At 42.2% G+C, this 21,765-nt stretch overlaps 1 protein-coding gene across 1 annotated transcript; it reads right to left on the bottom strand.

Annotated features, from left to right (window-relative positions):
- Positions 1 to 1,307: 1,307 nt before the first annotated feature.
- Positions 1,308 to 16,963, bottom strand: LOC107108268 (HEPACAM family member 2-like; the record flags this gene model as incomplete). Its single annotated transcript, XM_015408684.1, has 7 exons — positions 1,308 to 1,765; positions 4,146 to 4,252; positions 4,684 to 4,757; positions 6,880 to 6,917; positions 7,019 to 7,043; positions 7,133 to 7,258; positions 16,667 to 16,963. Coding segments are annotated over 7 exons (677 nt in total), but the record flags the coding sequence as incomplete, so codon positions are not given.
- Positions 16,964 to 21,765: the final 4,802 nt, after the last annotated feature.

Genomic DNA, 21,765 nt, shown 5'->3' with positions numbered 1-21,765 from the left:
CATATATGTAGCAGCGGTCCATCAGTGGGTATGAGCCACAAGGTATAGATAGAACACTATATCTGGGGCACTGATGCTCTGTATTCTTAGTGCTTGGGGACAAGAGTGGGAGGGCTTCTGGAGTTCTGCCCCTACGGGTGGACTTCCTGATGGCACCTGGGTTTTGGCCTCTTTGTGACTGGATAGATAGGCCATTGATCTGATCTAGGGTTGCCAAGTGTATCTTCGCCAGGAGCGGGGGGCTCCCGGCCAGCGTCTTGTGTGTGCGCGCTCGCCGCACGCACGTCACCCAGACGTTTTCCCTTGTATGGCCGTGGTCCCACCCCCAGCGTGCCCGGCGTGCCCGCGTCACTTCCGGGTGACACGCACGTCGGGGTGGAGTTCCCCCCGGGGCCCGATCCGGCGCCGCCAGGGAACGGGCCTCTGGGGCGAGGTTTTCCCCGTCCCCTGGGGGGACTTGGGATCCCTGATCTGATCCAACAAGGTTTTTCTTATGTTCTTATATGAAAGTGGAGGTAGGCTGGCTATCAGACTGCTGAGCTTCTGATTGAACAGCTGTCCTTCACATTTTCTTTGCTGGAGTCCTGCTTCTTTAACCCATAAGCAAAGTTTATCTGTGAAAAGGGAATATATTTAGGATAACTAAGTGGGATTTGAACGTTTTGAGGGTAAACTAACTGAAGGGGAATTGATACGGTGGGTTTGATTTTGGTGATTCAGAATCAACCTCTTCCTTGTACTCAGTTTGGGACCTTGATCTTGTTTCCATCTAGTGCAGGGTTTTCACACACAGGGTGTGACAGCAACAGTGTTCCCCCATAATCTACCCCCAAAATCTGGTAACTAGAGAGATTCTGCTTCTGAACACTGACATTCTATTTAGTGAAGGACTCTCATTGGAAAGTTATGGCTGGGTAGACCTGTGGGAAAGTACTGTGTGAGTTGCAGGGGAGACTTCCATGTTAAGAAGCATTAGCTGCCACAGCATCATAGAGTTGGAAGGGACCTCCAGAGTTGTCTAGTCCAACTCCCTGCACAATGCAGAAAATTCACAAATACCTCCCCCCCCACACCCCCAGTGACTGCTGTTCCACATCCAGAAGATGACAAAAAACCTTCAGGATCTCCAGCCAAACTAGCCTGGAGAAAAGTTGCTTCCTGACCCCCAAAGTGATGATCAGCATTTCCCTGGGTGTGTGAGAAAGGGCCACAAATGCTTACACATTTGCACACGATACTTAAATAGTCACAGAAGTCACTTTATTTGTTTCAGCTGCAGTCTTGTACTGAAAAATTTAGGCTGGTTTTTGAAAAATCAGGTGCTTCTTAATGAACACATACTTCATTAATGTTGGCAGTATATAGATGGTCTCCAGCAGTACAAGTCGATGTAAAGTTTTAAGGCACATTCATCTCCAGTTTAAATCAAGGGAAGCACTGGAAATCCCTCTAGCTGGACAAGGATGCAGTAATCCCAGATTTTCAAATCCAGGACTTTGCCATTTTTGTCTCTGCTTGTTGTTTTTGCAACTTTTGCAGTCCAACTTGTAATCAGCAGCTGTTTCCAGGAAATATAATTTAAACAAAGCACATACAAAAACATTAGGAATGCAGCAATAAGGAAAAGGGTTTGCTATATCCAAGATGGCGCTTTCACTATAAGTGGATTGTTGATCCCATTCTCCTGCCAGCTGTTGCTGCTTCTCCTGTTCACCTTCAGAAACAGATGTCATCAATATGCTTTCTTTTATCTCTTCATGTACAACTGGAACAAATTAAACATACATTTAATCAACACTTAACCCAGAGGACTGTGTGGTGTGTTTTTAAGCTCTTTCCTGAGCTTGGCAAGAAATTCCAAAGACATATCCATTCTAGCTTGGGGAATGGAGAATTATGTAGGGCCAACAGCTTCTTGGAAGTAAGGCAGGATAATAATGCATTAAACAGTCAGCTGTAGTTAGAAAACAGCAAAGAGATGCCCTAAACATAAAAATAGGACTGCAGCTTTCTTGTCCTTCGTAATTAGTTTCCTCTTCCTGCATTATAAACTGTTTTAAAAGGTTTGGTAGTTCTCATACCTGCTGTTTTGATACAAAATCCCTATTGCAATTTATTATTATTATTATTATTATTATTATTATTATTATTATTATTATTATTATTTCCACCCAATCCCTGTGTTCACATGGCTCTGGGCAATGTTCAAAAGTAAATAAAATACAATATAAAACATTCAGTACAGTCTTAAAAGCAATCCCCCAGATGGTGTTCATGAGTTGAATTTTAAGCCAGTTCTGGAGTGTGTTGCCACCTTGCAGGCAGGACTGGTAGGAGGCCGAAGGAAAAAGATGGACTAAAGGAGGGCGTGCCAGGCATGATAGAGCCTCCATCTTTGGCAGCATGGATGCAGGACACCTCTCTGCATCCACATCCATCACTAGCTAGATAGTATAGAACAGGGGTGGCCAAACTTGCTTGACGTAAAGAGCCACATAGAATAAGTATCAGATGTTTGAGAGCTGCAAGACATGGACAAATATTACAAGTTTTTACTGGCAAATATGCAAATTTGCTTTTTATTAACATTAAATGAGACTGCCAAAAATAATAACAAAAGCGGTAAAAGCAGATAGTGATAATGATATTTGTTTGTCCAATGATATTTGTTGCTAATGATATTTAGCTTCCCCAGCCGCCCTGCCGGGAGCCGCACAATGTGTGTGAAAGTGCTGCATGTGGCTCCCGAGCCACAGTTTGGCCACCCCTGGTATAGAATCTATCTCTTTCTCTAAGCTGCACTATCCAGTATGTATTTCCTGAATACATCAGTTCTTATTTTCTTTTAAGCTGATAAGTGACTCTGTGTAACTTTGTAGACTTACAAGCATACTCTGAACAAAGGAGCTCTGCTGTGTTCTGAGCCTTCGTGCACCCTGCAAAACGTAGCAATGGCTTAACATACCAGCTCTCCCAATACTTTATTCTCCTAAAACCAGGGCTATTTTTGGGCAGGAATGCAGGAATGCACAGGAACGGAGTTCCGGCTGGCTCCCGAGGTGGCCACGCCCAGCAGGAACTCATTAGCATAACAGACCACACCCAACAGCAGAAACTCGTTAGGATTGGTTACATTAGGGGTGTGTGGCCTAACATGCAAAGGAGTTCCTGCTACAAAAAAAGCCCTGGGTCTTGACAACAAACAAGGTAAAGAGAATAAGAAGCAAAAGGTGGGTGTGGCTGGATGACCACACTTCTGGTAACATGGGGTTGCGGCCTAATATGCTAATGAGCTGTGCTATCAGGGTGGGGCCTAATATGCTAATGAGTTTCTACTGTTGGGTGTGGCCTATTATGCTAATGAGTTCCCGCAGGACTTTTTCTACAAAAAAAGCCCTGCCTAAAACCCCCATGAACAAGTTAGGCTGAGAGACAATGATTGGCTCTGAAGGGAGATTTGAATTCAGGTTTCCCCAGTCCTTGCCCAGCATTCTAACCACTATATGACAATACACTTCTGCCTTGTTTGAGTCTCCTTGCATCAGATATTTCCGATAAACTGTAAGCAGTTTTCAACTTTTTGTGTTACTAAAACAGTGTTAGACATTACCTGTTCCTCCCATCTAAGTAATAACTTTGCACTGTGGTTGCCAGACCCCCTGGTTTGGTGGGGGTTGCCTGATTTGGAGGGGCTGGTGAGTGGGGGGAAGCCCCACCCCAAAGAGCGACCACCTAGCCTCCTCCCCATCTCTTCCCTGCTGGAGAGAGGCAGGGGTCACACGCCTGCACTGTAAGCCCCGAATTCAGGGCTTGGAATGCAGGCATGCACAGCCTCCCCCCCCCACTTCTCCACAGCAGCCTTTAAAGGGCTTGGAATGCAGGTCTGCACAGCCTCCCCCCCAGCAGCATTTAAAGCAAGGCTTTAAATACCGCTGGGGAGAGGCAGGGGTGCAGCTCCTCAATGTGATGACATCACCTCTGTGTGATGTCATCACGTTAGGGATGCCCCACCCCCTCCAGTAGTGCCCCCCAAAGTCACCCGCTGGGGACTTTGTGGGGCCTGGCAACCCTAACTGTAACTAAGAAGTTTCTTGTTGACCGTGATTTGTGGAGCCTTGTTTAAACATTACGTTTCTTTGACTTACTGCTGCTGGTCATGGTGCTGTACAGGAATGTGTCCAATAATTTCATAAACTGTACCATGAAAATCCTGAAACTGAACATCAGAGCCAGAACCTGACTGACTGGAAACCTAAAAAAGGGAGACAATAGTTTTCTCTGAGAACAGGAATAGGAGTGTAAAACAGATTATGAACTAATTTTTACTCTACAGACTGTAACTTCTTTTGCAGTAATTTCACTTTTGAACAAGTTGAGTCCTGCTTGATGAAGTTTAAAAGCTTTACAGGCTTTCAATGTAGCCTGAAGCCCAGATCTAGGAAGTGGTTATCACAAAGAGGATGAAAAAGAAACAAATTGGACAACAAAGGCCAGGTTTAGCATTGCTAAAATCACAGCTTTCTATATTATGTAGTTATGTATGGTTTCCATTTTTGGACATTTTAAAGCTTTGCTTTGTACCTGTTTTTATAATATGTAGATTGTTACTGCTGTTAATTATATGAAGATGGAAGGAAATATCTGTAACTTGTTTAAAAATTATATATTTGTACAAACACCTACCCTAGAAATTCCTGTAGGGTCTGGAAATGCAACAAATTCATATATTCCAAAATCATCTAGTGCATTCTCATGTCCTAAAATATGTATATTTATACAAAGAAAAAAATTAGTTACAGACAGAAGTGTTCAACCTAAGCTTCAGTCCCACTGAAATACTTTGTGCATGTGTGAAGTCTTGAAAAGAGAAAAAACCTGAAGATATACAGAAGATAAACATAATGTGGAAACACTTCAAGAGAGAGATGGAAATTTTATGAATTTACTCCAAACAGTTACATACTCTTCTCCTTTTTAAAAACACCCAAGACAGATCGTAACAAATAATTGAAAAACACAAATAAAACAGAAAAAAATTCCAGCATAAAAAACCAACAAATTTAGCCAGTAACAGAGAGTAAAACAAATCTTATATTCTAAAAGCAGAAAAGAGAATTTTAAAAGATACCAGCTCCATTAAAAGCCAACAGTAAAACCAAAGGCCAAAGTGACATGAGAAAGAGTGCACATTATAGCCCTCCTAAGGTGTCTGATTTCAGTGCTGCAACTATACCTAATGGGAGTGAATGTTAGCATATTATGCTAATGAGTTCCTGCTGGGCTTTTTCTACAAAAAAAAGCCCTGTGCATATGTATGGTTGCCAGCTCTGGCTTGTGAAATTTCTGGATATTTGGAGGTAGTGCTTGGGGAGGATGGCGTTTAGGGGAGAGAAGGAAGCTCAGCAGGGTTGTAGCATCACTCTAGGACTTCCATTTCTCTTAGACCCTATTGTATACCAGATTCTCCCCTCTGAAGTGGCTGTATCTGCTAGTGGAACTGATCTCTGTAGTCTGGAGATGAGTTGTAATTAGGGATCCCAAGTCCCCCCGGGGGGCGGGGAAACCCCTGTCCCAGAGGCCCGTTCCCTGGGGCCGCCGGATTGGGCCCCGGGGGGACTTCTCCCCGACACGCGCATCACCCGGAAGTGACACAGGCACGCCGGGCACGCTGGGGGCGGGGCCACGGCCATACAAGGGCCATGGTTTTCCCTTGTATGGTTGTGGCCCCGCCCCAAGTGTGCCCGGCGTCATAACGTCACTTCCTGGTGACGTGTGTGTGGCGCGCTCGCACTCTGGGATCCACCCGGGAGTCCCCCGCCACCAAGGTAAGTTCCACTTGGCAACCCTAGTTGTAATTCCATATGAATTCCAGGTCCCCCCCTGAGGCTAGTAGCCCTATATCATGTGAGAAACAAGTGGCCTGCTTTTCAGGTAAATCATAGCAACTATAAAGCTTATTTCATTACCTGTAAAATGACAAATGGTGTGTGAATTGCCCTTGTTGTTCTTATCTAATTACTGTATGTTGTCCATACTTTTGAGTCATCTGCTCTTGTGTTGCTCTAAGAAGAGCATTTCCTACTGAAAGAGTATGTGTTGTCTTTGTTGCTGTAAGGGTGTGGCTTTCTTAGGCAGACAAATGTGCAATGCTACCTGGTTTAGCTTCCTTTGGAAGCATTGAAGCCTTGTGGCATTTTGTAATATTTGCTTTATTTATGAGTACACAAGTAGACCACATCTCTCAGCAAAATTAAACCTCTCTCTCTCGACACACAGAGAAACACATGCACATGTGTACACACACGTATTATCATCGTTTACAAACTCTTATGGATACCTAGCAAAGCAACCACAGGAATATTGACCAACAATTGATACACATTGAGGAAACATCAGCCAAACATTCTTAATGCAGGAAAATGGCTGTCCGTGGGGCCCAAGCCAAGTCTCCCTTGCAGGACTGACCCTTACAGAGGCCACATAGCTCTGCTTGCTCCCAGGCCCTTTCAGTGTCCCAGTCCACCCCTGCATTAGGAAAGCGATGCTTTTAATGCCAAAAACGTGAAAACAGGCATCACTTTTGATGGCACTGTTCATACCAAGTTTCAGTAATGTGACCAAGAAATTGACATGTAGAGTTTTATCCCAACTGAGTAGAAACCACAAAAGAAACCTATATTTCTGAGTCAAACCACAGAAGCCACAACTGTCATGCCTGCCCCTGCCGTGACAACAACATTTAAATATATTCCTAGGTACAATTTTCATAACTTTGCTATCTCTACTTCCTTCTTGATCGATTTTATATTTCATCAATCATCCTTCCCACAACAGCATCTAAAGGAGTTTATACCGACTTTGTGTATTATTCCATATTACCTGAAATGCTTTGTGCTTGTCTGTAATCTGATGCAGGCCTAGAAATATAATTTAAAAAATCCAAACATTTAACACGTATGATCCAGATTAGAAGGAAGATGATGTATTTAGTGAGGAAATGATTATTTAGTTTTTCTACCTGCTCTGCAGCTTCCGCTGTATAGCTGGAAACAAAAGACAAAGATACTTTATCAATTACTTTTCCCTTTAATTACAGAAAACATGAACGTAATTGAGCATTCATTTAACATACCTTTACAAGGCTGAAATCTTTTCCATAGTATTAGAAGGCACATTGATACTATCAAAAATACAGAAATTCCAGTTATTATTGCTAGAGGAGACAAATATTTTCCTTTTTGCATCATCTTCGCCGATCCTGTGTTAGGAAAGAACAAAAAGATAATGTTGATGTTTGATTTATGGAAACAACTTAACCACACTCAGATGGGTGAGTACATAATGTGAAGCCCAGGATGTTGCACACAAAGGTGCATTGGAATGTGAACAATGCCGCTATTTAGGTAGTGTACATAAATGCCCCTAGAACTGCTGCTGCTTCAATGTCTGCACTTCTCTGACAGAAAACACTCCCCACTGACTCCTCACATCTCAAGTGTGTTATTTCTATGTCTGACTTATCTCACATGGCAGACAGAACAGAAAAATATTTAATTAATATAAATTAATTACTTTACTGATCTGGCCACAGAGTGGGTCAAGAGTGTCTGCAAGGAGGAACCAAAGTGTTGTACAAATTGGTACATGAATGACAGTGGTTACGGTAAACGCTAGTAGATAACTGAAACCTGGTGCTACAACCATTTTGAGACTGTGTCAGCTATGCTGCCATGAAGGCTGGGGAGGTTGGTCTGTGTCTGGTTAATTGCTATTGCTTTCCTTTCAGGTTAATTGCTACTGCATTCCTTTCTGTGCTGTCTCTGCTGTGCGCCAAAATGCTTATCTATACAGATGTGCAGGAGGGTGTTGTAGTGTCTGGGATTGCCCTAGATGCCGTGGGAGAGTGTTTGTTCTCAGCTTCAGCTACCTAATGGTCTCTAAGACTTATCCCGCGCGCGGGAGGGTGCCTAATTGGCCAGTGCTGTGTGTATGTGTGTGTGCATATGAATACCCTATATCCTATTATGCCCAAGGGGCCGCCGCCATTCTTAACAGTGCCTATGTTACTGCATCTATAGCTCTGCAATAAAAGTATTACCGTTCCTGAATGCGTGTACTTCGTTGTTGGCTGTGGGTTCTGACAGACGGGCTATTGTAAAAATTGCACCATGTTAGGTAAAGGTTGCTGGTACCACATTCAGCCTGCTGGGTCATTATACAAAGTTTGCACCCACAAATATTTAGTGTTCTTCCCTTTCTGTTGCTTTCATTCAAGCAAAGGATTATAGGAACAGCCATTCATGAACTGAATCTGAACAAAACTGGGGGTGACAAAGTAATTCATGTTAAAGGGATGTTTAACTATGGATAGAAAGGAAGTAGTGGCTGTTGCAGCTTGATCCTGCACAGACTTGGGCTTCTTCAGATGTACCTAACTTTGCATAAGATCAGGCTGGGGTACTGTCAGTCAGCAGCAATTCAGGTAAAGAGAGTTATGCTGCACTGTCAAATATAACAAAATATATTCTTTACCTTCCTTTTTTTAACAGATAATTTTTATTCTTTTTGATAAACAGCAATGATTTACAAGATAAGCATGAGCATAGCTTTCAATGGCTTCATACATTTCATACAGTTTGTCGATATTTACCTTCTTTGATAATATAATTTCATGGGATCTATGTGGAATTTGTCTACATTGGGGCTTAAACCAAGAATGCAGGGCAAATCACATTATGTTTTTATACAATCAGCATATTTGCTAGAAACCTGTGGTTCTTTGTTTTCGGTATTTTTTTGTAAAGGATCTTATCACCCTCATAATTCTAGATACATTTTTTTTTAATTTAACTGGTCTCCTAAACCATTCCACTTACAGTGGGTGCATGTGACCACCAGAGGGTACTCAACACACCACTTTCTGTACTTCTGGTTTGTTGTTGTTGGTGGGGAAGCTCCTAGTAACTGCCTGGAAGAACAAAAGGAGCAAGTACAAGATGCTTTTTGCGCAGGACTCTAGGAGTGGTATTCTACCACTCTGTCCCGCTAATTGCAGAGCCTTCCTCTTTCCAAAGAGCTTTCCTCCAGCAGAAATACTTTACTGGGTGTTGGAGGAAGGTCCCATGGTAGCATACAAATCGTATTTGTTTAATTTTTTTTAAAAAAGTATATTCTTGCTTTTTTGTCTACATAAATTGTTTTTGGTTTGCATAAAATCTAAAAAACAAAACTACACCATCCCATCCAACCTCCAAAAGAGATGGTACAGGAGGCATTGCTACAGGAACCTACCATCATGGAAGTATGTTTGGTGGGGACTTGTGTTCGGGCTTTCTTGTCAGCCAACTCTATTCTTTGCAACTTCCTGTCCCTGAAATTGCATATTGTAGTCCTTCTGACATAAGCTAAAGACTAAAAAAACATAAAAATAAAAATTGGAAGGCTTCTTTAAGTAAGTTCTTACCCTGGTTTTAAATTCTATGTTAACATATACAACTTTTAAGTGATTTTCTATTTTTCTTGTTATATTTACATCTTCTTTTATTAAGCTGTAAGCACTTTTCTTAAAGTGAAAACGATGTATATAAAGGTCTAGATAAATAATAACCAGATCAGGTCCTCAGGTCCTTTATTAAGATGATCTTAATAAACTGGTAGGTTCGTATAGGAGGAGATGAGAAAGATACTCCAGTCTCCAGCCATTTAGGATACGATGGACTGTGTAGGTAATAAATGATGTGGACATGAAGAGGAGAAAGCAAAAGGAAAATGGGTTGTGGAAGGAGGAGATACAGGAAGTCCATGGGGATGTAAAGCTGGCAACATAGAGTCCCCAGTAAACTGGAAGGACATGATGCAGGAACCTTGCTGAAGCTAAGCAAGTTCTGGGAACCCTGTGTATGCTATTCTGCATTTACAGAAGAAAGGTGGGATTTAGTACATAAATGAGAAGGAACAGGAACTAAAGAGACCTGAATCCATTCAGAAGACATGGACCATTATTCTGGAAACCTGCAGAAACTAGGTAGAAGGAGGTCCAAGTCAGTGTATGTATTTACTATGCCACCACATTGGGCTGAATACTTGCTTTTGCTGTGAATGAGAAGCCACAGGCATAGGGGGAAAATTAATTTGAAAAAAATATTTTTGAGGGTATATTTATGTTGGGGGGGGGTGTCCCGGTTCAGGGATCCCAGGACTTAACTTACACCCCCCAGAGACCCCAACAACCACCAACTCACCCAGAGAACCTGCCGACCAAGAAGACCCCACCTTGCCGAGCCCCGTCAGCACAGCTGGGATACAACGGTCCGACCCAGCCCGACCACGGAGCACGGAGCCGCGGGGAGCAGCAGGAGAGGCCGACAGCACCGGGGAGAGGCTGATGGAGGCCCCACGACCACACGAAACCCCACACGGCGGCGGTGCGGCCCCGGGCCGCCAAGACCACCGCCGGCATAGCTACGACCACACCCCAGCCACGGGGAAGGCATTGGAGCTTATCAAGGGGGCGGGGCTGGGAGGAAAGAGAGGGAGGCGGGGACGGGAAATGGACGAGGGAACTGGGTATAAAGGAGAGGGAAGCGAAGGGGCCGGGGAGGAAGGACGTGCACGGAACCACTGGATGCAGAGAGAGTGAGAAGGAGTCCAGGGAGGATGCTGAGAGGCTGGGGAACCAAAGCACAGAGGTAGAGGGACTTACGGAGTGGCATTCAAATCCATCCCCTACCCATCTGAGGCCCCAACGCTCCCCCTCTTCTTTACAAGCCTTGTCTCCCAGAGACGTTGGACCTCCCCCGCCTTGAGATGTCACGGCCACGGAAGGGTCTGCCCCCGGAACCCAGGACGGGCTTGATGGGGGGTGAGTGTGAATAGCCCAGGCAAGCCTGATCTCATCAGATCTTGGAAGTTAAGGAAGGGAAACTCTGGCAAGTACTTGTATGAGAGACCTCCTTGAAATACCTTGGAATACCAGAGGCGGGGGCAGGCTTTATTCAGCCACCTCTCTGAATATCCTCCAGGTCCCCCAGTAGGGGTCAGTCACCAGAGGTTGCCATGACTTCCAGGTGCACACACACTCACCCCCCCCACCACAAATATACCCTTAAAAAAAAAACTTTCTGCAGCCAGTCTGCTACAATGATGCATTTAATTTCACAGAGATTAATTTAGCACAGGCACTTCAATGGACTGGCTGGAAGAAAACATCCTTGAGATGAGGAAGGGGGAGAAGTGAAATAGAGACAGCAAGCATGGTTTTGTCCTGATGGAAAAGAAATCACATGTATGGAAGCCAGAGAGGTAATGCTTTATAGACTCATTAGTGCTGATAATTAATAGTTCAGTGGTGTTGCTAGTCTGCCAGATGTCAGCGCAAGCTGCAATGACCTACTGGGAAATTGCAGGAGCCCCTGACACTTTTTCTTTAAAGAATCACTACTGTTGCAAAGATATATACACAGATATACTGTTGATAGGGTTGTCCCTCTTGACCCTACCAATATTTCATGCAGATGATCTGACTCTAATTTTTATAGAAGCACTACATATGCCTTTAATTAACATTCATTCAGTGACGCGGTGCATAATCTGTTTTTAAACATTGTAAAAATGCTTGGGAGACATATAGCGACATCACAACTGCCAGACAGCCAGTGCTGTGCATAGCTAAGCCAAGCTGCTAAACCAATGATCCACAATATGGAGGCTGGAAAAGAATAAATACTTGTCAACAATGTAATGAGTATACTTCCAGAGCCCATCAACTGCTGTTTTCATCATCTGTGTTTCTCTCTCATAATAATTAAGCGCTGTCAAATTGCAGTCTGCTCATGGCAATCCCAGGACCATGGAGTTTTCACTCCAAGAGATGAGCAGAGGTCGTTTGCCACTGCCTTCCTCTACATGGCAACCCTGGTCTTCTTTTGTGGCCTCCCATCCAAGCATGGCTGACCCCACTTAGCATCCAAGCTCTGGGGAGACTGGCTCAGTCAGGGCCATCCGGGCTGCTATGTCTCTATGCACTCCAAAACGGATAACTTTTGCAGTGTGATTTGACCTTTTTTAAGCCACCAGTTCAAATTATATTTGCCTCCAGAAGTATCTGTCTTAAATTTAATATATAACTGAGATCTCACCAAGTGTAAATATGAGAGAGATAAGTCATATTCATGGTTTGACAAAGTTGCAAATGATTTTGAGTAATTGTTCTTGGCAGCAGTGCAAGCTTAGGACATAGGTAAAGTTCACTGTTTCCAGCACTGCCTGTAGCACAGAATCACAGAGCTGGAAGGGGCCATACAGGGCATCTAGTCCAACCCCCTTGCTCAATGCAGGATCAGCTTAGCGCATCCCTGACAAGTGTTTGTCCAGCTGCTGCTCAAAGACTGCCACCTTCCTAGGTAGCTGATTCCACTGTGATCGTAGGGTAGGTGGTATCCAGATACCAAATGTCAAATGAAACAAGGTAAAGGCATCCCTTGCTCAAAAGCCAGTCGAATCCGACTCTAGGGTTGCGGTGCTCATCTCCGTTTCAAAGCCGAAGAGCCAGCGCTGTCCGAAGACGTTTCCGTGCTCATGTGGCCGGCATGACTAAACACCAAGGCACACGGAACGTTGTTACCTTCCCACCGAAGTGGTCCCTATTTATCTACGTGCAATTTCTTGCTTTCGAACTGCTAGGTTGGCAGGAGCTGGAACTAGAGACGGGAGCTCACTCCGTCTTGCGGCACCCGGGTCTCGAACTGCTGAACTACTGACCTTCCACAGCCTGCAGTTCAGCATCTTAACCACTTGAGCCACCGCAGCTCAACAAACAAACCAATACACAATTTACATACAGATCTGATTTACATGCACATCAATTCTAGATGGGAAAATGGGCATGTGCCCTTGGGTGTGACTGAAGGGTAGGAGCCAAAGGGCTCTTGGCCTGCAACTTGTGCTCTTTGGGCTTGGACAACTGGCTTATTGGATTCCTGCCCAGACTCAAGTACAACATAGGGTTGTAGTGGTCTTATGTGTATACTGAAATTATATTTATTTTATTGTAGCTGACTGTAGTTTATTTGATACAAGTAGCTTTGGGTCCTGTTATGGAGAAAAGCAATCAATAAATATACTTAACTAATCAACTGATTAACTAGCTGATCTATGTCACTGCAAGAAAATTTCCTGTTCTCAGATGATACTAGAAATGCAAACATGCTGATGTCCCATGAAAGAGAATTCCATAGTTGGGGCACAAACACCGAAAGGCTCTCTCTCAAGTAATGTATGAATGCAGGAATTACCAGAGAAGGCTCTCCAGTGACAATTTTAGCTTCTGGAAAGGATGGCCACTCCCCAGATTTCTCAGATGCTATGATGGAGGGACTGTAATGTAGGGATTAACTGCATGTTTGAAGGTAGATAGTTTCTAGTCGTTTACATGTTCTACCAGTAATATATGATGAGCTTTTCAGAACGCAAGAAAAGCCCTGCTAGATCAGACCAGTTGTCCATCTAGGCCAGCATCCTGACTCACACAGTGGCCAGCCAGTTACTATGGAGGGGCAACAACAGAACATGGAGGCCAAGGTCTTTCCCCGATGTTGTCTCCTGGCACTGGGATTCGGAAGTTTACTGCCTCTGAATGTGGAGGTTCCCTTTAGTCACCATGGCTAGTAGTCATTGATAGACTTCTCCTTCATGAATCAAACGCCACATTTTAATCACTCATTGTGTTGAATCATTCTTAAATAGCTGTCATGAGGTTCCTTGACATCTGAATCCCTGACAGAGTTCCACAGATGAGATAAAGAGGAGTCCAGTGGTACCTTAAAGACCAACAAAATTTATTCCAGCACAAGTTCTTGTGTCAGAGCTCCCTTCATTGGATGCATTGGAGTGTAAGTCCATCAGGCCAAATTATATATGCAGTGGAAATGAAGCAGGATACTACAAAGAGTGGCTGGTTCAAAACAAGATCCATTCCAAAAAGTAATCAGTTCACTTTGGATTCTTTGGATTTGATCTCGTTTTGAATAAACTTTTGTTAGTCTTAAACTGCCACTGGCCTCTCTTTCATTCTGCTGTTACAGACTAACAACTACCCATCTGGAGTTATCATAGATGAGATAACAATTCTATTTGTTTTAAATCTTCTGATTATAGTACATGTTTCCAACCAAACATTTATTATTAAAATATTTATATATCTCCTCATGGTGGCTTGATTCATACCACAGTTCTTGACTGGTTATCACTGGTGTTTTTGCCAATATGGTATTTGTACTGTGACATCAACATCTTGAGATGTTTCTCTAGAGCAGAGACAGCCATGGGAATGATATTTTATCTGTCAATATAGCCCATATTTATGGCTGACTCTCTTGTCAATTAAGGCCCTGCTTTGCAAGATAAGAACCTATGAATGTTGCTTCCTTTTGCAAACACGCTAATATTGACATCATAGAAACCAGTACCATGATTAGTCATAGTTTCTAAAAAGTCTGAAGGTCAAAGCTTTACAGCTGGCCCATGTTTCATGAATTTTTTTCATTTATTTTATTTGAAATCTCTTCTACTACAGAACAGCAAAAGTTTTGAAAAAAAGAAAAACCCATAAATATTCACGTGAATAAATTTAGATGAATGAAATAGTGTCAACATAGCTAGGTGTGAACTGTATACAATGCATAAAGATATGATTTGCATTTTGCAGGAAAACAAAGAATAGATTTAAATAATAATTCCAACTCAGCTTCTAATACTGAATTCTTGTTGAATATAGCTTTCCCAGAGAGGCTATCAATCCCACAGAGGCTTTGACCTTTGGGGTTTGTTGAAGAGTGCCACCCATTTGGTGGCAGTTTAGTATGCCCTAATTATGGCCTGCTCTATGTTGGTTCTAATGTACATCAGGCCCATCGTTGACTGTTATGGTAGCTATGGAGTCCTAGGCTGCCCTAAACATGAGCTTGTCTCCAGCCAACTTTTCTGCTTGTGAAAAGGGAAAGAAGAATATCCAAATATTTCCCTGCCCAGAGCTGGCAGCCCTAGATACATGACTAATTTGAAGCTACAACAACAGTTTTAATAAATATGTGGTAGCTCAGATATCACTGGAAACATATTCTGAAAAGCTTGAAGACATTCATGTACAGATACAGATCTTGAAGACTTCACGATCTTTTCAGGCTTTAAAGTAAATATTTTTAAAAATTTATTTTTAATGCATCACAAAAGTTTGGTTTGTGCTTTTCCTTCACAGGCATCTTTCTCTCTCTCTCTCTCTCTCTCTCTCTCTCTCTCTCTTTAACTGTACTTGTTTTCCTGTAAAATTGTAATGCATTTTTCTTTTATTGCCTCTGAAAGCTCAAAACTTTCATCTTTTGAGATCACATTAAATCCGTCTATACAACAGACAGCTGCTGTCCATGTTTACCTTAAGCATGAATTCTGTTTTGCTTTGCAACAATAGACCAACACAGCCACCCCACTGGAATCAGCTCTTTCTGCTGTGCAAATCAAACAAGCTAGTGAAATATCCTGTAAGAAACATGCTAATGTCTTAATTTGCATTGTGGTAATGGCTAAAGGATCTGGAAAAGTTTCTATTTCATACTAACAGGAAAATATGTAAGACATTATTATCCTCCTATCAAATGTTTTTCTGGGAAATTTCTGGATCTCATGAAATCTGGACAATCTTCCCCTAACTATAATCCTGCTAATATCTTATAAATAGTGAGACAAGAACACAGGATAGGAAAGACTAACAAACTTGGCATTTCTCTTGTATTTACAAACACTTATTATTTACTTATAGCCTGATCTTCCTTTGGAAAAGCTGTGGGGCTCCCAGTTGTCTCCCATCCAAGCTATGAGCTGAATCTCCCACCCCTTTATACTCGATATATACTACAGAACTGGGTGCTCCCAGTACATACATCAATGTACCAATGCAGATCTCACTTGATTTATCATTGCAGGCTACAGATTTTGGAAATACTACTAGAACAATCCTGCACTTAGGTTGGGGGGAGGTATGCAAATACCTCACCACATTGTAGTGTTCAAAGACACTGAATAAAGTACTATTACAATGGATTTGGGGGCACATACAATAATGCTAGTTTTCAAGATAGAAACATTTTAGCACTTCCTCATCCCAGGAATAGCACATTTTTCTTCTTTGAGGGCCAACAATTCAGTCTGGATTATGGATGCATGAACCTGTACATTTTCTTTTTCTTTTTTTAAAAATTTCTTTAATGTTGAAGGACTCCTGCATCATCCCTCCTTGACCTCCTCTTCCTCTTGCTAAGGGTACTAAGAACTCTGTTGGACAACCTGTCCTCTCTTCACGTTACTATTCCCAGGATACCTTGAGTGACAAAATGTCTTTTAAAATCAATTTAAGCCTGGTATGGATCTGTCCCTAATATGAAAGCTGGGTTTACTGACACTGGTTTTAAGTGTGAATTTTGTACAGTTAGACTGCTAGACTAAGTCTGTGTAAGGCAATGGAAGTTAAAACTAGCCAACCATAATGTTCATGGGGTGACCTTGTGTCAGTCATAGTCTCTAAGGTTAATCTACATTCCCAGGTTGTTTTGAGGATAAATGAATATCAGGACAACCTGAACTCCTTGTGGTAGACAATACACACATTCATTCTTACCTATAGGTATAATTACCACAAAGACGCCAGTTTCATCCCGTTTTCCAGTCATGTAATTGTATGCACTGCACCTGTATTCTTCTGCTTTCTGTGTCACCTTTTCAGATGCAACTTCCAGGTATCTTCCATGTGTAATTACATGTGTGGAGTTCTCTGATTTCCGGATCCATGAATAAGTATTTGGTGGATTGGAATCCGCTGAGCAATAAAACTGGACTGCTTCACCTTTATCAAATGTAAACACCTTCCCTATTTTCTGACCTTTCTCAGAATTCACTGTAAGTCCATAGGGTCCATCTGCATGAAAACAGAGATACTGGTAAAAAATAAAACCAAACAAATAACTTGCTTCATGTCAGATTTTCTACTTATTATAAAACTTCTCTTTCATGCGCTACTATTCTGCCGATCTTTTCTTGAATATGTATAATATGTCAGTATGCTGTCAGTGCATCCCACACCTTCATTCTCTTTGGAAATATGAGAGATACAGAAATACCATATGAACTATGATTGTGGGTGAAGGAAGTAAGAGGCAGTCTCTCCCTGTTTCTCTTTCCTGTTCTTTCTCAAGGAACTTAATATTCACCAGTGATATGGAGAGTCCAGAGATGGGTACCTCAGCATTTTGTCTGGGTGGCCAGAACACATACACTAGTGTTAATTTAAGCCCCAAAAGCACAAAATTGTCAGGGGCCACAGTAGAGCTGGATGGACCCTTTCCCCCAACACCATTTCTCTGACCCCCCCCAAGCAGCTATTAAACCTGTTGCTTGATGGATTTATATTTGCTGCCAACACACTACATGGACTGTGCACACATACACCCATAGGCTCAAAGAACGCTGTACAAGTCACTTGTGAGATACACATAGATAGTGATTTGCTCTAAGCCTTACATGTTAATGAGGTTTCAAATACACAGCTCCTAGCCTGAGGGGAAGAAGAAGCACACATCGCCATTGTGTTAGCAGAACCAACAGCTTAAGGACAAGCAATCCCCCATTGATGGACTGTTGAAAGACACGTATACACATCTCTGCTTTACATCTGAATTGACTGTTTCCTCCCAGATGCCTCTGATTACCTGGGAAAGGCCAAACTCCATCTACACATCAAGAAGAATCCTTGACACCAAACTTTCACATTTCACCAGATGCCAACTCTTGAGAGAGACTAGAGTTTCAATATTGGCCAAACCCCTAGGTAGCCATCCCTTACCCCATGCACCAATGGAGTCAGGGATGGGACGGACTTACAGGTAGGTGGATCCAGAAGATGGCACTGTTGCCACCCACCCAAAGATTCACCTATAAAAACTAAGGACCATGTGCATGGTCTTTGCTAGCCGCATCTCCCCCCCCCACCCCCTGTCTGCTTTTACCCTCTAATGTTCAGCTTTCTATACCAAAATCCTTTGTCTACTTGCTCTCTTGGTGTGCGCAGCTAAGAGGTCCACACTTGCTGGCTGGTTCTAGCAGTGTGATTTAGAAACATCCCTAGGTTCTATTTTCTGTACCCTTCATCCTTCATTGCAACAGACAAGGCTTCAGGACAGATAAGTACGAACTGTAACCTACCTACATCCTAAATAAAAGGAACTATTTTTAATACTGTATTTCTAATGAACTTGATTGATTGTATGTGTGAATCTGATTTTGTGTGTATGTGATATATATATATTTCTAAGTAAAAGACAGATTGTTTTGGAACACACCAGTCTCGCCTCTCTCACTGGCAAAACCTTGGACTGGATTGGACTTCGGTATACACAGGCAAAGAATCCAGATATAAATTTAGTCTGCCAGCTGTTGTAGATAAAGCAGTTCGGCTAACAGACCGTTGGATGTAAAAAAGACAGAAACATGTAACTGTATTGCCACCACCACTCAGCATATGGGGGATTATGTTGACTTTGACAAGCCTTTATTGGCATATGTCTATGCATACAATAGGAGATCAGGTTAAATATAGATCGGAAAATACAAATCCATATAGGATAAAATTGGAGCTATGGCGCAGGAAAACAGCATAAAACCAGAAAAATCTAGTGGTTACTTATCAGAACGTATAGCCTAACTAAGAAGAAACCTTGCTACTATTTCTGTTATTTCCGTATCTGGATTATCAAGTAAAAACAGAACCTTAAAATTGTCATGAATCTCTGGGAATTGAGCTAATATAGGGTACAAAAGATCCTGGCGGGGCCCCAAATAAAAGGGACATTGAAGGAGAACATGGGGGACAGTTTCAACACAGTCCTTCATACAAGGACAACACCTGCTGAAGTAGGGAATCCCCTGGAATCTGCCAGAGAGAAGAGCAGAAGGAAGAACATTAAATCTGGCCAAGGAGCTGGCTCTGCGCAAATTTGGAGCTATACGTTGATAAAGATATACAGCTGGAAGATTTGCATTTGGAACAATCCCTAAATTCAGGGGAGAACAGGTTCTGTTAGTCAAACTATAGAGAGTTTGCAATTCTGAACCCAATAAACTACTTTCTTTTTTTTAAAGCCTCAAGCTCAGAAAGCAAGGATAGAGATTCTAAGGGTAAGTTCAAGGAGCATGCTTTGGTTTCAATGTGAGATAGTCCGCTAGAATTGACAGATTCAGAAAGTAATTGATACAGATAACTAGAGGGGTCAGAGTTGAAGTGGAGTCACAGCCAAAATTTAATGGTGTGGATCCATGCCTTAGTAGCCATCAAATTCTGTCTGCACTCCAAACATAAGGCAGCATAGGGAACATACATGGGTACCCCCATGATCTTTCACAAAAAGGTAGACTGGACACGTTCCACTGAAGTGTCAATTGCATCTATCCAGAGGGGTACTCCATACAATAATTGAGCTCCAGTTTTAGCATTAAAAGCTTTGAGTGCAGGGGGATTATGTTAAAAGAAACAGCACAAGGGAAAGGCTTAACACTTCTCTGCCAGTACTCCAGACCTGATCCAGAAGAGATCCCAGATCACAGGTAGCTTTATGTCAGGCAGTGTAGGAGCACTCTTTGAATGGTGCGATCTTAGTGACCTGCATCATTCTCCTTTCCTTGAGGTTACATATGAGGAAACATGTAGGCATTTAGGCTGCAGTCCTAAAAAACATGCACCTTCGTATAAGCTCCACTGCATAAAATGGGACTTACTTCTGGGTAGACATGCTTAGGATTACACTGTGATTTGCCTAGTAACTTTACCTGCATACAGAGGTTTGTCCCATCTACATCTAGTATAAGAAATTTATTCTGCTGCCATCTACTTCCCTAAAGGGTAGAAGGTACTATAGACACCTTACAGGGTACTAAAGACTGTACTGAATGGAATACCTGAATATGTAGAGCAGTGAAGGAAGCAAAGCACCATCAGACACCCCCCCCCCCAACAACAACACATCCTTCCAGCTCCCTAAGGCTACTTCTTGACAGCCAATCGACAAAATCCAGGCAGGGGTCAGATGCAAATTCCAAAATCCTTCCATTACCTCACCACTCTTCCTTTAGCCCCCACTATGCTAGGAAGTTCTAAAAACATCAACGTATTCTCAGTGTCCATTAAGCAAATGTCTTGAGCAATGAAGGTGTACTGGTCTAGCAAGATGGTCATTTTTTCATTCAGCGTAAGGGATCACAGTGGCTACAACATTATGAAAAATCGTACAAACCTAGAAAATGGCTTTCTATAGAAGGGTGGAACTCTTCTGTTTACACAGCAAGGTAAATTGCCTAAGATTTCTGTTTGCAGGGGGGAAAAACCTGTAAATTAGTTTTGGAGTAGCTCTAGGTAAATAGAGATTATAGTACTCGCAGCTGGGTATTTATTTACTGAACAATCACACAGTAGAATAGAACCTCAGAGATATACACTCAGCGGTGATCCATGTGTGGCTCATTCATGGCTACTCTCTCTATACATGGCCAGGCATGAGCCATGTGAATTGATCTGGCCATGTATCAAAGCAACCAAGGCCTGAGGATATCTGGGGCTTGGACTTCGCTGAATTACCATAGAAGAGAAAAAGAAGTGTGCAGCACTGGCCTGTGTCATTAAAAGGCAGTATGAACCCCCTGTGCTAGCCAAACCTGGGATGAATACCACTGGCATTCTTGCCTAGCTGACAGAGCACTTCCATCCTCTGGCTGTATTTTAGCTGCCAGATGCTCCGGCAACTAAGCTCAGAGACCCTACTTCTGTTTTAGCTTCTTCTTTTTTTGCCCCCGAAGGGGATTTTTTTATTTGCATTTTCTATAAACTACAAAAAACTACAACTAAAGATTGAAAGGGGAAGGGAAACTATGCCCTAACACTATAACTATGGGAAATGGGAAACGGATAGACTAATACATAGAAACTACTTGATGGGGAAAGGAGACCACTATCTTAAACTATATCATCTATTGGTTTGGGGAAAGGAGAGCTAATTCATATCACGATCTTGTTAGCTAAAAATAAGGTTTATTGACCTAACATTACAAGTTTGGTGTACAATTTAATTCATTGCAGTATTGCTTTAAGAGTATGCATTTAATAGCTTAGCACAAATTCTGCCTTTAAGAACTATTGTTCTTGTTCTAGAGTCTTTTCTTCCTAAGTTTCTTCGTTTTCTTGGGTTTAGGGGCGGCTGCTCCTTTCTCCAATTCTGATTATTCTGGTGATGTGGAAGTAGTACTTTTTGAATCCTGTGAATAGGGATCTTCTTCAACATCTTCGTCTTCCTCCTGATCCGGTTTAGAGTTCTTTTCTTTCTTTTTATATTTTGGATTAAACATTTGATCCATACATTTTTCAGCTTTTGGAACAGAGTCAATTTTGTATTTTTTATCCAAGTAATTAAAACTCAGTCCTTCCAGGAATAACCATCTATATGGTACTCCCTTTTTTTGCATCCTGTATACTTTCCTCCGTTTTCTGACTTCAAAGGGAATGTTTTTTAGTATTTTTGTCTCTTCATTCTTAATTTTTAAAGATTTTCCCATTGTAGATTTTAGCATCAGTTCTCTGGTAGATCATTTCGTGAATTTTAAGTAGGTTTTCCCTGGGAGTTTATTCTTTTTTATAAAGTCTGGGTAGATCCTGTAGGCTACATCCATCTCTTTCAC

Source organism: Gekko japonicus, unplaced genomic scaffold, assembly GCF_001447785.1.
Source record: "Gekko japonicus isolate JY-2015 unplaced genomic scaffold, Gekko_japonicus_V1.1 scaffold2111, whole genome shotgun sequence".
Taxonomy (NCBI): domain Eukaryota; kingdom Metazoa; phylum Chordata; class Lepidosauria; order Squamata; family Gekkonidae; genus Gekko; species Gekko japonicus.
Note: the sequence above shows the minus strand (reverse complement) of the source record. Positions and strands in the feature narration are given on the sequence as shown.